Genomic DNA, 16,818 nt, shown 5'->3' on the forward strand with positions numbered 1-16,818 from the left:
ATGACAGATGAGTTGCCGCTATGTAACTACACCACAGAGGTCAGAGGGTGGCGCGAGGGAAACAGTCGAGTGTTTGGCAACCATCGAAAAAGTCTATTGAGAGCCAAAAGGGGCCATTGTGAGGGTGGGCACAGGCATTCACAGTGCGTGAACATTCGCCTGCTCTCCCAGCCCCCAGGACCAGCTGGTTCACAGTTTTCAAGAACACGATTCCCTTTAGGGCCTTGCGCCATTCGCCCGAAGTGAAACGCCAAAGTTTTGCAAGCCAGGGAGGGGCCCCGTGCTCCCGTGAAACCTGACTGGATCTAAGGACAGATGTGGCAGCCCGGCAGTGTCCCCTCCTCTTTCCCCCACCACCTCCAATAGTAGACAAAGGACAAAAGGCCGGCTCTAGGCTAGAGACCTGCACCCCCCACATACCCCCACCACAACGGGGCAGACACATTCCGGGATCAGGGCTGAGGACTGCAAAAGCTCCGACTTACAAGTCGCCCCTGGTTGTTTCACCATACAGGAGCCGAGGATCACGGGCTGCTAAGTAGAGTCGCCAGGACCCAGCTTTCTAGGATGGAATGTGTTTCTGCAGAGACTTGGACCTGGCGCCTCATCGTCTGCCACAGCAGCCTGCCAACTGAATGCATTCTGGCCAAAGCCGGAGCTAGGAGGGAAGGAGCGACGTTCTGTTGAGAATTTGGGGGAAAGCCACTCACTCTGCTCGCCTTTGGACTCCCTGGATGAATTCAAGTGTGATCTGAATGGTTGACAGGAGCCGCATACTCAACCAGGACCCTGCTCTGTGGCAACGCTGTTTAAGAAAATAAGCGCCGGGAACAACTTCTCTGAAGTGAGAGAGCCATGGAGTGACCCACCCCTCCCCACTCAAACGCCTTCTTGGAAAGGGAAGCTTCATTCACAGGCTTGTCCCGGAGGGTCATTGAATAACCCACCTCGTACACAGAGCCCTGAAAATCCTAGATGCATTGCGACCCACTCTTGAGGGAAGAACAGCCCCCCCCACCCCCGTAAAAACGATTGAAGGAGCGCCAAGTGTCATAGCCTAGGAGATTAAACCACCATTAACACATATCACCCACGAACCTTCAACACATTTCCTATTTGCGAATTTAGGCACCAAGGGGAGCTGTTGCATTGACCTCTGGTGCTGCGAGGAGCATTCAACAAACGTCAAGCATTGGCTCCTGAGCCTCAGAGGAGCCTTCAACAAACGTCAAGCATTGGGTCCTGAGCCTCAGAGGAGCCTCCTACAAACGTCAAGCATTGGCTCCTGAGCCTCAGAGGAGCCTTCAAAAAACGTCAAGCATTGGCTCCTGAGCCTCAGAGGAGCCTCCTACAAACGTCAAGCATTGGGTCCCGAGCCTCAGAGGAGCCTCCTACAAACGTCAAGCATTGGCTCCTGAGCCTCAGAGGAGCCTTCAAAAAACGTCAAGCATTGGCTCCTGAGCCTCAGAGGAGCCTCCTACAAACGTCAAGCATTGGCTCCTGAGCCTCAGTGGAGCCTCCTACAAACGTCAAGCATTGGGTCCTGAGCCTCAGAGGAGCCTCCTACAAACGTCAAGCATTGGCTCCTGAGCCTCAGAGGAGCCTTCAACAAACGTCAAGCCTTGGCTCCTGGGCCTCAGCGGAGCCACCTACAAACGTCAATTGCTGGCTCCAGCCCCTCAGTGGAGCCTACTACAAACGTCACATGGTATCCCCTGGTCCTGAGAAGAACCTTCTACAAGCCTCAAGCGTTAGTGTCTGTCCCTGAGTGAAGCCTACAGCTAACGTCAAGCGTTGCCCTGCTGGCCCTCAGTGGAGCCCACAACAAGCGTCAAGTCTTGACCCCAGGCCACGAGAAGGGGCTCCACCAAGACACGACTGGGTCTTCATAAACTAGGAGGTGCCTCAAAACATTGCCTTGAGGATTCCTCTGACCAAGGGAAGTCTTCGGCAAAGCTCTCGACTCTCTGAAGGTCAGCAAGAACTGGAGAGCTTATCCAGCACTCACCCGAATGTCTTACGCTAAAGAGTGCCGGTCTGTGCCCACTCTCAAGAGAGGTTGGAGCACCGGCCACCATGCTTGAACTCTAGAAGAGTACCCAGCCCATATCTGCTACCCTTGTGCTGCCGAGCATGGCAGTCTACACTCTCGCCGGCTTCTCGTTGGCCAGCCTGCTGAGCTTCGGCTACATGTCCTGGGATTGGGTGAAGCCCAACCTGTTGGAGGACAGCCCAGGTGTGCAATTCTTAGAGAAAGCTCCTGTCCCGCTGGCGCAATCCCGACCCCCTCACATCATCTTCATTTTGACTGATGACCAAGGCTTCCACGATGTGGGCTACCATGGCTCGGACATCCAGACGCCTACACTGGACCGGCTGGCGGCCGAGGGGGTCAAACTGGAGAATTACTACATCCAGCCGATCTGCACCCCGTCCAGGAGCCAGCTAATCACGGGCAGGTGAGAAGTCTTGGGTGTGGGTGGGACAGGTCTCTCTGAGTAAGTGGGTCAGAGACAGATGGCTGTGTATGGGCAGGACAGGCGGCTGACTCTGAAGGCGGGCAGCAAGGTCAGGACATCCTGGTTGCAGGCAAACGAGACATTTAGGTTGGCAGGTGAAACAGAGCCCCCCACCCCACGCTCCCGCTCTTGTGGGCAGTAGAGGCAGACTCCTAGGAGTGGGGGTCAGAGAAACGGAGGCCCCCTGAGCGCTGACAGGAGAGACTGATACCCATAGATGTTTGCAGGAAAGACTAACCCCGTTTGAGGGAGCTTGAAGAATAGGAAGTCGAGCTGGGGACCGCTGATAGTGGGCAGGAGTAATTCTGGGCAGGAGACTGATGTGGCGCCATGTGACTGGGACACTACTTGGCTGTCCTATATATGTCTGTATTTATATAGCGCACACCCAGCTATAGAGCAACAGAGTGATGTACAAAAGAGGGTGTGGTACAAAGTGGGTAGGGGGGATTGCTTTGTCAGTCTATGGTCGTCATTGGTCAGTGAAGTGTTGCCTGAAGAGTAGGGTTTACCGTGCTTTCCTGAATCAGGAAAGAAGGAGCATGGGATTTACTTTAATTGAAATGAACTAACCCTACAACTCTCAGAATGCATTTCTTTATTTGGACTGGAAAGTCTAGGTGACATTGAATCATCGTGTAATCCCTGCAGGAGAGGTTTGGCCTTCCGATGGGGCAGGTTTTATAGAGCTCCGCATATGCATACTGGGGGAAAGGGGTATTGGCAGAGGACGAAGAGGCGCTTGGGTTGGGGACCTATGCAGAAGTGCTAGATACAATTAGGTGTATTAACGTCAGGCAGATATTTGAGTATGTAGGATGAGTCGAATCTGTAAACCCTGCACATTCGTAAAAATAAATAAAAATAATGCTTGATAACAGTTTGTGGGACGTTATTCAGGGCTTTAAGTGGGCCATGGCTAGCCAGCGCCAAGCCCCGGCAGTCGCTCCCAAGCCGGGGCCCTGCCAGGGCTCAGCCTGACTAGCTCGAGCCAAACCAACCTCTCAGGCAGCCATTTAGCCCAGTGCTGCATGGTTACAGGGCTGCCTGCAGGTGTCAGCATTTCAGATTATCGCCTTTTCTTTTTTATAATCCAAAATGATGACACCTGAAGTCAGCTGTGTAACCGAGCAGGGCTTCAGCCAAACCTACTGCGTGAGGTCTCTTTATTCTGAAACAGGAAGGCTCGGTTGGCCAGCCTCTCCTTTTGTTTCTGAGTAAAGAGTTAACATCCAGCAGGAACCCCATTAACCGTGCTTGGTTAAAGAGCTCCACTGCATTTTAGCTCTTTACTCAGAAACAAAAGGAGAGGCTGCCCAACTCAGCCTTCGTCCTGTTTTGGAAGAGGCATGCCACAGCAGGCAGCCCATTGCTTTCAAGGAGCTGTGTGGTTAAAGGGTTTCCTGTGAGGGTCAGCGACCATCCCAGACAATTCTTAACTATGGCTCCTTGAATGCAAGGGCTGGGGGTGGGGGAAGCTCTCGTGGCGGGGCGTGGCCTAAGCACTCCTAACGGGAGCACCCCCTTATTTACCACCCCACTTAAATCACTGACGTAATTTGACAGGTAGAAAACAGGCCTTTACGATTAGGACTGGTGTCATCCAGAATCTATCGTTTAACAGTCTTTTGCCAGCAACCACGGGAGCAGTAAAGAAAGAGTTCTCTGCAGCGGACTATCTCAGGGCAGGCGTTTGCGCGGCAAAAACAGAAATGAGGAACTTTCCCCCTGGGAGGGTTGTTGTAATTAAGACCCGCCCAATGATGATTCCAAGCCAATCACAGGTTTGGCAGGTTCTGGGCTCTCTAGAGGTTGCAGCTCGTGGGCTACAGCTGTTTTAGCCCGCTTCATACTGAGGGCGCTGCACAAGTCACCGGGCTCCGAGGAGGCCCTAGCGCCCCCTTTTGTGAGGCCCAGGACCACTGGATGCTACTGAGAGGCCACGAAACCATTATAGCTCCGGCGGCGCCTCTCATCGTGTGTGCTGTTATGCTTTGTTTTTGATGCCTGCGTGTCAAGGTCAATGTTGCTGGACCTTGTCACCCTTATGAGTGGTAGACGCCCATTGTAGGCAGTGCTTTAAGGTGGGTGGTCAATTGAGGGGGGCTCTCGTTACTGGGCAGGAGCTAAGTACGAGTGATTAGGCCACCCCCACTAGCAAGAGCGCCCCCAGCCTTTGCATTCATGGAGCCATAGCTAAAGAAATGTCCGTGGGGGTCACTGACCCTCCCAGGCAACCCTTTAACCACGCGGCTCCTTGAATGCAATGGGCTGCCTGCGGCATGATGTCTCTTCATTCCAAAACAAGAGGCGGGCTAGGTTGGCCAGCCTCTCCTTTTGTTTCTGAGTAAAGAGCTAACACGCAGTGGAAGCCCTTTAACCAAGCTTATTTAATGGGCTTCCTGCTGCATGTTAGCTCTTTACTCAAAAACAAAAGGTGAGGCTGGCCAACCCAGCGCTCCTCCTGTTTCTTAATAAAGGGACATCAAGCAACAGGTTTAGCCGAAGCGCTGCTTGGTTACACGGCTGACTTCAGGTATCAAACGTTTCTGATTAGAAAAAAGAGAAGACAATCTGAAATGCTGAAACCCGCAGGCAGTCGGATAACCGAGCAGCACTAGGCTAAATGGCAGCCTGAGAGCTCAGCGTGGCTTCATCTAGTCGTGGAGAGTCCCGGCAGGACCCTGGCTCGGGAGCCCATCTCACGAGACTGTTGGGACTTGGCACCGGCTAGCCCCAGTCCACTTAAAGCCCTGATTGTTGTGACGCTCCTGCACGAATGCCCGTGACATGACTGTGAAGAGCTGTTCAGCACGTGGCTGAGGAACGCATGCTTTGCCCACAATATCTGGGGTTTAGTTTTCACTCTTGTGGGGTCAGGCATCGTTACCTCAAGGAAAGTCCCCTGTGTTTCCTCACAGCAATCCTAACCTTTTTTCATTTTTGTTTTAAATTCTTTTAAACGTTCAAATCAAGCTGCACTCTAAAGGCCTGTGATGGTTGCACTATGAGTGCACATGAGTGCAAGAGAGGACATTGTTTAGTTGTTGTGAGTTAGCTGTTTTGTACGGCTAGGTGCAGGGTAAACTGCGATAGAAAATAGACCCTGCCATACAGTGCCGGATTAAACCGTGTGGAGGCTCCTAGACACTTGAAATGTCACCCCCGCCACCTCACAAATGATCTCCTAATACGTTTTACATTTTCTTCACCACTTTATTTTGATCCATTGTCGCGGGGCTCCTATAGGGAGTGGGGCCCATAGGCTGGTGCGTACTTGGCCTAATGGATAATCCGGCACTGCTTCCATAAAAAGACAAGAATTGTCAAAGCGGACAGTTTTGGCTTTTGTGTAGGCATGGGATACTGCCGCTATGGTCTTTCTGCCCATTAGGTGGCAACAAACAGCTGGCAAGTGGTGTGGGCACCTCGGCATGTAATGACAGAAAATGCATATCTAAAAGAGCCAAAACTGTTGGCTTTGTCAATGCTGGTTTTTAACAGGAATTCATTACATCGAACCAATGCAAGGTCACACACATTGCTTAAAAGTCAAGCTGCTAAAGACACAGTTAAGAAACTTTTATTACACAAATAACTCATTTGAAATTGCCGTAAAGCCATTAGAGAGCCCAAGGGCAGCCCCATGAAAGTTCACAGTTTGATGTTACTGCATGAGCGAACTGGCTCCAAGAGATCCCAGGAGGGTGTGTTTTATGGAATAACCACACCCGTGAGCGTGGCGCCCATGGGCATTCACTGGGTGGCTAAAAAGCCAAACAAGACCCAGAGGGCTGCGTGTTCCTACTCACATTCTATCTCCCTCCTAGCTGTACTTCCATGCTAATAGTTTTGGCATTATATGTAACACCACCTAATAGCCAAAACTGAAAAGGGATTTGTGTTAGAAACTGAGTAATGTAATGGTACTGGGATTTATACTGCCATTTATACTCTCCATGGGCTCTAATGGATTTCCATTGTGTGTGTTTTGAGGAAAGTGTGTGGCGGGCTCTAATGGATTGCCATGGTGTGTGTTTTTGAGGAAAGTGTGTGGCAGGCTCTAATGGATTCCCATGGTGTGCGTTTTTGAGGAAAGTGTGTGACAAACAATGCTTTTTGAAGCCGAGTTACCAGACGCACTTTGCACTATGATGACATCGGCTCAGAACCTTGGCCCGCATTGACCTGGCATGGCAGCCTCTTGGACACTGCTCTATGGGCGAGTCCGAGCTTGGGTAGATGATACCTTTGAACAACCTGAACTGAGCCGCATGCTACAATGGGGATCAACTCATTTGACGGGGGTAATGTCACCCACCACCAGACTGAAATAGTCAGCAACAGTGGTGCACCCCCATTGAGCTGACCGGACTTAAGCCCCACACCCCCCACCTCCTTGAAATTGTGGGCTATGTTGTCTTGATCTGGCTGACCTACAGAGCACGGCACTGGGCTTTACTGTTAACAAAGTCCCTGCAATTACTAATGTAAAGCATTTCATTGTTAGCACCTGCATTCTTATGCATACATGTTTAGGCAATTGAAATCGTGATAGGGGTAGCACGTGCATGCCGGGGAGTAATTGGAAGGGAAGTGAGGTGTCAGGAGACCGCTCATTCTCACAGAAGTCCTTTAGTGGGTGCTTTGAGACTTAAAAGAAAGAGTTAACTGCTTGTAACATTGAAACTGCACTCGAAAAGTCTCATTAGAATGCGTAAAGAACTTAGATGCCCCCACACAAATAAGTTTGCCCGACCCCACCAACTCTGAAGTAAGCACCTCTCCCAACATTTGAAGGGTTAGCCCACCCAGCCCCCAGAATTTAGGTTTCACCGTGCTCCTGGGCAGCAACGTGGTGGGGTGCAGAAGCCCTTTTCCCTGCCCTATGCAGTGCACTAGCCACCCAGGGCAGGTAAACTCGCAGTGAGAAGTCTCCAGATTCCCAGTACCCCGTGAGAGCTGCACGTGCGTGAGTGGTGGTCTTCATTGCCGTGTGCCCTGGCCCTGGAAACATACGCAGCACAGAATGTCAGGCTTACATTTTCATTGCTTGGAAATGCAAACAATAAGGCGCGCTCCATGCAACCAGTTCTCCAGATAAGATAAGGAAGTGGGAGTATGTTACTCCCTTTTATTTAAAGTTGGGAGTAAAATGATTTTTTAGGGAGTAAAAATGTAACTCTAATTCCCAATAGGAGTATTTTTTTGTAAGCGTGTACAAATATGTTTTTACTGGAAAACCAAAATGGTTTTTGTAATAATTTGTTGTTTTTTTTTGCACCAAGCTATTCATGCACATTAAAAGATACAGGTTTACGTATTTTGATCCCGCAGTTATAATAGTCGTTTCTTCCTGTGGTAGTAGGTGCACGGCTGGTCCACACATCTCCACGGAGCTGTGTGAGTGAAAGCATGGGCATAATGTTCTACATTGTTGGCTTCCTATTATTAGTTGGGGGTATTTGTAATACCTTTTTTTATTTTTATGGGGAATATTTGCCTATTTTTAGGGAGAACAAGCGCCAGATACACCCCTTCTCTGTAGGGCTGCATGCAACACATGTTAAATTAGGGAGCAAGCACGGGTAAAACTGAGACTCGCTCCCTAATGCAAATCGAGTTGTGTTGTGTCCCGGTTCCTGGGAGAATACTTTGCGGGATAACGTCTGATTTGAAATGGGGGCCTGCTTCGCTCCGTCCCAGCACGAGCCACCACAAACATGATTGCCTGGGAGGGGGCATTTGCTTATCTGTTCGGGTAAATGCGACCATGCAAGGCTGTGTTTGAGGCTATACCTGTGTGTTTGGGGTTATTTGCGGTCTTTCGACAGCTATGCAAGGTTGTTTTGGGTGAATGGCAGAATCCTGGAGGCCCCTATCCTACTTAATATTTTAGGCAGTGTGTGCTATAGGTCATCATACTGAAGAGCACTCTGCCGAAGGCATTGGGCCTGATTGCCCTATGCCACTGTAATTACCAAGCACTTCGATGATGATCAGACCCTGAGTAACCTCAGGTACAGAAATCGCATTATAGGTGTTGTCAGGTGCACTGTGTCCTCCTTTTCTATTTGAAGCTCACTCTTGATGAGTGTGTACACTTGGATTGAGAGTAGGGGCGCCACCAGGTATGTTGGCTCCCTTGATGATCACACTTGGCCTCACAACCATGGGAAGCCATTCCAAAGCATTTAGTGTAGTCCTCTCTTTTCCTTCCTTGACTCAGCAGAGCTCCTCTCCTAGAAGCTCATATAATGTTTCTTTGCTGAAGGCCACACATTTACCTCAGTTTCCCGAAAGAGCTGCCTTGGATCCAGCGGCAGAGGCGTGGCTAGGAGGGGCTTAGGCGGCTATACCCACGGATCTTTTGATTGTAGCTCCGGATAGAATCTCAGGGTCTACAACCAAAAGACTAGCTAGCCCCGAGTCCCGACAATCCCGAAATTAGTGTAGCCTCCGATCTTTTCCAGACCTAGCAACACCCCTGTCCAGTGGCAGGATTTGTCTGGCAGGAGGAGAGGTGAGCCAAGAGATTACCAACACTATCTCTCATGACCAGACTTCGGCCTTCAACTTTCAATTCACTGAGTGCCTAATACAGGAAAGGTCGCCTTACCTTGCGGCAAGATACCACCATCTGGGGGGAAAGTAGCTCTGGATGAAACCAAGTGCCTCCTTCTTTACCTCTCGAGGGGAAAGGAGACCTTTGATGGTAGCGTTCACATTGTATCCCTTAAATATGCTGAGTTTTGAGCAGGCCTCCTTCTTTCCTGTTGGAAGTGGCCATCCCAGCCCCCCATTTCTATTAAAACGTTCTTATCCCAACCTTTGGCTGCAAGAGAAGCTGGCCATGTGTCCTCTCAGCTAAAACTCTGCCGGGGAGGAGAAACCCCATCTTTCCCCTCTCCACAGTGTGTTAGGGGCCACCAGCATGCTGGAGTACTCTGTCGTGAGTCACTGTGAGTTGACATCTTCTAGATTGAGGGACTGCACACAGCCAAACTCTGCCGTGTATACAGTGCTTCACCAAATACTGCTGTCCCACCGTATCCTGCTGGCTCTGAAACCGTGGTTATTTTGGGGACACGCATATGAATAATTTGTTGCAGAGCAAATTCTCTGCAGGTTCTCCTCTGCAAGGGAAGCAGCCGGAACAGGAGAGAGGTGCACCAATCGCTAAAGGGCGTCTTCATTTTGCAGGGACGGAGAGTTTCCATGAAACAATGAAGCATGCAAACTGGAGGCAGAATGCTTGGACCCCAAGGAGGGGGATGCATTGCCTAGAATCTAAGCGTCAACGCGCCAGCTCTGTCTGGCTTGGATGCCTTGCAACACAGCGCTTCTTACCAAACCTCCGAGTCATCCAGGCGCATTCACAGTCCGATGCCTATGAGCCTCCTTCTTAATGAATGGGGCAGATACGCGAACCAAACGCACCCTTCTCCCGGCCCTGCCCATGCCGACTGGTTCCCTGCACAGTGCAGGAACCCAGAACCAGAGCGTTCGGTGCACCGTGCTTGGAATCTGGAAGAGAGTCTGCAGGGGCCAGCATTCTGATCCCTCCTGTACAGCTGCTTGGTAATTGCACACGGTGCCTGCTTTTCCTGTGCCAGAAAATAACAATGATACCGGGGCCCCCAGCAGAGGTCCGGACCAATTTATGTTGGCGGCCCGCTCCCGGATCACCGGAGCGGACCACCGCAGATGTCGGGATCACCCGGCATTGACCATAGAGCTGCGTCCACGCCGCTCAGACACGGCAGGGGTCATCCTGCTTACTTCCGGATCACCGGAGTGGACCACATGGGCTCGGGGCACTCAGCTCACCGCAGCCCCAGCTCTGGGGGCACCCAGTCGGGGGTTGCACCAACAGCTGTGATCACATGGCACAGCAAGTACAGTGGGACGGTGTTGCTTAGCAGGGGCACCTTCCTGATGCCGGGCCACATGGGTAGGCCCTCGGCATACTGCGTAGCACCAGCATGGTGCCAACCAATAACAGACGCAGGAGTCAGCCTGAATCGCCTGACGAGCCGGAACTGGCTCGTCCCTTTTATTAGGTCGGTCACATGTTTACAACCATGTGACCCAGGCACAAGTCTTGGGAGCTACCATGCTCCCAGGAGGGGTGACCTGCAACAGTCAACATGTGTGTCATGGCTACTTCCATTGCTGGACCCTGTGTTCATATCATATTGCGGGGAATCCCCCCGGTTTCCCCTGCCTTTCATTGCTACCCGCAAAGAATCATTAGGGCCATCCCATAAATAGGAGTGCGGGGCTGTTCGTCTGGGGCACCTGATCATTCGATTGAAGGTGATCCCACTCTCCCTTTGCATTTGGATTGCCAAGTGGGCATTTGGATTGCCCACTTGGCACTGAAGAGTGATGGATGGAAGGGTTGGACACAATCATAACCACTGCTACTGCTGTTGGCAACTCTACAAACCCATGATTTCTAGGTGGGCCCTGCCATTACAGTATATGGAGGATTAGAGCGATCCGGCCCAAGAGTGTGAGTCACATCCCTTCTGCGCGAGATCTCAAGGAACCCCAGACATGCTTCAGCCTAGTTGAGTTTAATCAGCCTGGTGAGGGTTAGGACTATAAGCACAACAAGCTCCAGATCCACTGAGGGGGTGCCTTATGCAGCACTAAAGTGGGACTGATGCATGGTTTGGAGGTTTTCCTAGAGCAATGACAGTGGTCATGACTGATTCAAAACCTTCCATGCTTCACTCTTCAGTGTTGCATATGGCACCCTTGGGCCCAGCAGAGTGACACCCCTTATGCACCACAGACCACTGAATGGCCATCCATGTTTATTCTATGGAATGTACACTTTGTCCCAAGGACATGAGTATTGCTATTGTGTAGACCCTGGTCGGATTTTTCTTTGTTATTTATATTTGAGCTTAATTCTGTACATATAATTCTCTTAGGATGTCTATACATTGGAGAATGGGCATAGACACAGCCCTATATCCACAGACATACTGATCCTGTGGCACAGCGTCCGCTCTCAGCCTCTCCTGTTGCAAAATTTAGCAAGGCTTCTGGTTTTGGAGGAGAAGAAACGTTATCTTCGGAACTGTGAAGGAGGGCGGCTTTCAGATCACAATGGAGTGACAGATATCGCTGCTATTTTATCCACACATTCATATCCTAAGGCTGCCTGAATGAGTACATGTAGTTCATGATTATAAACACTTTAATTTGAAAGTGTTTGTTAAGAAAAATGAAATGAATTCAAGCCCAGTGTGCGTTATGTACATAATGATTCAAACATACAACCCGTTCATCACAGATAGATTTGCCAACAATAAAGATCTATAGTCATGCTTGTGCTCCCAAAATTCTCTTTGTTCTTATTCAAAGCAGCCAGGAACCCTCGTTGATGCGATTTGTCCCCTTCCCATTGATCATAGAGATATTTCAAAAGGGAGCAATAGGAAATAATGTATATGGTTATCCTAGGTTTTGATAAAGTGCTTTGCTCAGTAAGTCCATGGTAACATTATCATGAGTACAATGTATAATTGATTTGATCATTAGAAACGAACTTTGCAAAATCATAGAAAGACACAGTTAACAATGTTAACACAATTAAATAAGCTTATTTTTCTGAGATTTTGTCTCACAAAATGTCCTTCCATCTTGGAAAGGGACGCACTCAGAATATAACCATTGAACGGTTTCGTCTGTGAGAACCAAGACAAGGCACTCCAGGCAGCTTCGAGCACCCACACAGCCCCTCCTTCTCTCGCATTCCACGAAGCATGCAAGGAGACGGGGTGGGTGGGAGGACAACATAAGGGTTTTGTGGGAAAGTGGAAATGAAAAGCGGGATAGAGACAGACAGAAGGAGAGAGGCAGAGAGAGAGACAGCAACAGAGGCCCGGATAAAGGCAGAGATTTACAGAGTGAGAGGGAATGCAGCAAGACTCTTGTTGCACGGATGGAGGGTTAGGCAGAGAAAAGGAGAGGAGCGACATGGCAGCAAGGGAGAACATGAGAGAGGTTGCGATAGAGAGAGGAACGGAGAGGGGGGAATGAGGGTGCGAGGTGGGCTTTAATTTTGAAACATATGCTATTGTAATTTAGTAAGAAACCGTTTTGAGAGAAAAATTGAAGGTGGGGGTCTGCAGTTTTAATTGGTCACACTACTCACTCTACGAAAAAAATGTCTCTATGTTGCAGGACATTTATATCAGCCTGGACAGCTTCAACTATCTGAGGCTTTGGCTGTTTCTGTGTTCAGTTGCCTATGCGAGTCTACTGAAAGTGTCTATTAAAACGTGGGTTGCTCCTGCATGTGATACCTCAGCTTCAGGACATATCTCTCTGGGAGCGGCCTGTTCTGAAGCAGAGTAACAAGTAACCCAAGCTTTAGAAGACTGGCAGTGCAGAGTCTTCTGAAGCCCTGCTTGCTAAAGTGAGTGTTGTGGGCAAGCCTGACTCGTTCCTTTCACTATGGGAGAGGAATAAAAAGAGAGAAATATGCCGGAAGAGAGAGAAAAATATACATAGAGAGGTAGAGAGGGCTGGCTTTAGGCATAGGCAACCTGGGTGATAGCCTTGGGCGCCAAACAAATATAATTTACAAAACTGCCATAACCGTTGCCACACCAGCAGGGTGGAGCCTTTAAAAAGCTCCTTTGTGCTGGCGCGGCGATGGCTGTGGTGCCCTACATAAAAAGAAAGGCTCCCCCGTGCTGGCACTGCAGTGACGCCCAATCTAAGTGAAAAGCTCCCCCTGGCACGCCAGTATGCTGGAGCAGATTTCCTATCACAGAGGGTGCTGCTGTCATGCCAGCTCGGCTCCGCCGAGCTGGGGTGATGGAGGTGCCCCAATTAAGCGAAAAGCTTCCTTTGAAAGGCCTCCCCGAGCTGGCCTGATGGCAGTGCCCTATTAAAGTGAAAATCTAGCCAGTCCTGCACTGGAGCAGGAATCTTTTCACTTTAATAGAGGTCCGCTACAACGCCAGCATGGGACAGATTTTGAAAGGCTTTCCCGAGCTGTCATGGTGGTGCGCCCTATTAAAGTGAAAAGCTCCCTGCTCCCTCACTGCAGCGGGAGGTTTTTCACTTTAACAGAGGGCTGCTGCTGCAGCAGAAATGGTAGCCGTTGAAAGGCTCCCCCAAGCTGGTTTGGTGGCGGCACCCTATTAAAGTGAAAAGCTTCTCGCTCCCTGTTAGGAAAGATTTCCCTTAAGTGCAATTTTCTCTCCATTTAAGGACCCCCACCTAAACATTTTGCTTTTGTTTGGCTAACCTACCCTGACTTTTTCCAGTGGAGCACAGCCTTCAGCTGCGCTCCCCTGGGCTTTTGCTAATTTGTTATGGGGAAACTGACACGTCCTTCAGACTGTCATTACTGGGAAACTATGTTTCCCTTAGTCTTTGAGTATGTTGCCATTTCTTGGTAACTTTTTATCTATGTGCCAAGTACCTAACAGCACTGCGCATAGAAGTCTTTTTGTTTTATGGCCCTAGCCACTCTCTAAGGATTTTTTGGTGTTTGTACACATGTGCCTAGACAAACTGGTGGCAGCAGTTTACTTTTAAAGTATTTTTACTTCGTTTTTATGGACCAATACCGTGTTTGACCCCAGACTGTGGCCAGTGCCGAAAATGGTCACGCCATGAAGTCTTTTGTTCTGTCCTATGGCCATTTTGTCCCTTTGCCTTCCCATAGGTCAAGAGACCCAGGTATTCCTTATTTGGGCATGCAGCCTTCCACTAAAAAACAGGATCTTTTGCAGGATCCAGCATGTCACGAGTGCTAGTGCCCAGGAAGAGGTTTCAGACTGTCTGGTCCCAATCCACACTACTGGTGCCAGTATGTCTGGTAGGCCTGAATGATTGATACCACCGTAGGCCACGATAAGCCCACGCTTGGTGTGCATGAAGGAGAGCAGATCTTCCATTGATTATCCTAGATTTGAGCGCAAAACGAATCTTGGACAAGAGAAGGGGCTCTGCATCCATTCCAGGTCGATCACCTGAAGTTCACACCACCCTACATAGGGAGCCAAGCATCCTGAACGAAAGAGCATCCTGAACAAAAGAGCTGACTTGTGGAACCGCCAGAGATGTGCTGGAAGGTTTGGCAATCTGACCCTGCTCTTGTCCCGTCGGACCCTACTTTTGTTGTATCATACTGTAGAGGAGATGCCAAGCTCGATTCACACTCTTACTGCCCATTTTGAAGTACCAGGAACGTTCATGCCGAAATATGTAACGTATGATGAACAAATAAACCCGCAGAGAGCCGCAGTTGTGCTCTGTCCAGTACCTATCAGAAGAACAACACCTGTTGAAGTGCCAACACCTAAGAAAACCTGGACAGTAAGGTACCCATTGAGAAAACCATATCGACAAATGAGACAGAATGAAGATTGTCAGAATGCATCCCTGAAGAAGCTAAAAAGATACTGAAGGAAGACGAATGGTGATGTCACAAGAACCCGGACTGACACACATATAGAAGACGAAACACCATGGACAAGTAACATCCTGAGCATAAAGTGAAATAATTGATGTCAAAATGTCAGAAATTATGCCACATGCACGATGAAGATATTCAGTTAGTTTAAACGTGTACATATGCAAGGAACCGCAAGAAGCACAGAAATCGTGAGGCTTGCATATGCTTAGTAGTAAAATAGATTGCGGCATGCACCACCTATACATATCTACCTCAAAAGGAGCACTTTATATAAGTATACTTCCACTATGCACAATAGCAGAATCAACCAAAGGTTACTTAAGGTCTCAAGAGGAGAGCTTTGCAGCAAACAAATTGAGAATTAAAGACGGAGAGAAACTCAGACGAAGGCAAATCGTGCCAAGGAGCCAAGGTCGTATCGGCTGAAATAGACCAACAGTGGATACAATTTATGAAAAGAAGAACAGAGTATCCTGTGCAGAAAGGTCAAGATAAGCCACAGAAGGCAGATGGCTGCAGAATTAAATCAAATACACAAATTGCATGAAGAATAAGATGACTTCACGGTGTCGGATCACGTGACCAGACGAGCGAGAAGGGATGAAACTTTCACTCCTACGCATGGACTTGTGCCATGCACAGATATCTTAACTTTTCCAGACCAAGAGGCAGTCTTGAGGCCAACCACAAAGGAATAATTGTCACATGACCACTGAGGTGATGAGTGATTGTAGCAATAACTGGAGGGAAGCTGGGGGTGCAGACGAAATCCCTGAACCTGGCTGGCTATTCTGCACGCTGCTAAGCAAGTGGACAAGTATGAGTGGGGTTGATGCCAACCCAATCATAGTGGACCAAGTAATCTAGGGTCCTATAGTTAATAGAACCAATGAGACGTCACACTTTTAGTGACGTTTACAGTAGCCATCTTGAAGGAAGGGCTTAGATGCCCCACCTGACAGTGTTTATCCAATCCCACTCCCTGTTACCATATACAGATATAGTGCCTATATAAAAGTTACCTTCCTAGAACCAATAGAGTTGCATTCTTAGGTTTTTCAGAGTTACAAGTCAGTGATGACACATTTTTGTTATAAATACTATGTTTTTTCTGAAATTAATTGGAGTTGAAGTGAGAAGAAAGATCGACGATTTCTGATATTCATGAACTCCCTGTTTTTTTTATTTGATGCGAGAGTATTAATCTGCTTCCCCATCCATCTCAAGGGTGCTGCTGCTCATCTTAAAGTGCTGTTGGGTAACCCCTAGCTCTATGGGCCGGCTGGGGTCCAACTGTACAATACCAAGAAGCCCTGCAAGGGCGCTTTGATCCTTTGGAGTAGTGGGACCAACTACTCTTGGCACCTGCTGCTTACCCTCACAAAGAGCCTCTTCAGAAGTGTTCCTGTGTCATCCAGTGAATTGACCAGCTCGAACCCGGGGTATCATACAGGAGCGCCGCTGTCTTGAGTTGAGTCTCGAGACTCTGGGCATTGCTTTCTTGTGTCCTGGGCCCTCTCTCACCAAAACTCATTGTCCTAGCTCCTATGGGACACAATTTATGAGAGTGCGTCATGCATCAAGGCTTTGTGGTCCCTGTGTCTCCCCGCTGTGATGATTGTCACTATAAGTGCCTGCAGACCTGCCCCACGTGTCGTGAGATGTGCTGCACTAGAACTATCCTTTTCTGTTCTTCGAGAGCTGAGCAAAGGCTACTGTCCCGGCACGGACAACCATCCCATCCTGCTGCTGCTGTGAGCCGGAGCATCCTGTAACTGCAGGGGTGAAACCTACTGGCGAAGTGGACTAGACTGGTAAAGTTTGGCCCGGACTGTGCCGAGGGTC

At 49.3% G+C, this 16,818-nt stretch overlaps 1 protein-coding gene across 1 annotated transcript in view; it reads left to right on the top strand.

Annotated features, from left to right (window-relative positions):
* Window positions 1–256: 256 nt before the first annotated feature.
* The window catches only part of ARSI (arylsulfatase family member I), a 31,728-nt gene continuing 15,166 nt past the window's right edge, over window positions 257–16,818 (top strand). Inside the window, exon 1 of the mRNA XM_069654049.1 lies at window positions 257–2,459. Coding sequence (XP_069510150.1) covers window positions 2,134–2,459 — 326 coding nt within the window. The 5' untranslated portion in view covers window positions 257–2,133. The remainder of the gene's footprint in view (window positions 2,460–16,818) is intronic.

The sequence above is a fragment of the Ambystoma mexicanum genome, chromosome 3q (genome assembly GCF_040938575.1).
Source record: "Ambystoma mexicanum isolate Mex_15411 chromosome 3q, UKY_AmexF1_1, whole genome shotgun sequence".
In the NCBI taxonomy this organism is placed as follows: Eukaryota; Metazoa; Chordata; class Amphibia; order Caudata; family Ambystomatidae; genus Ambystoma; species Ambystoma mexicanum.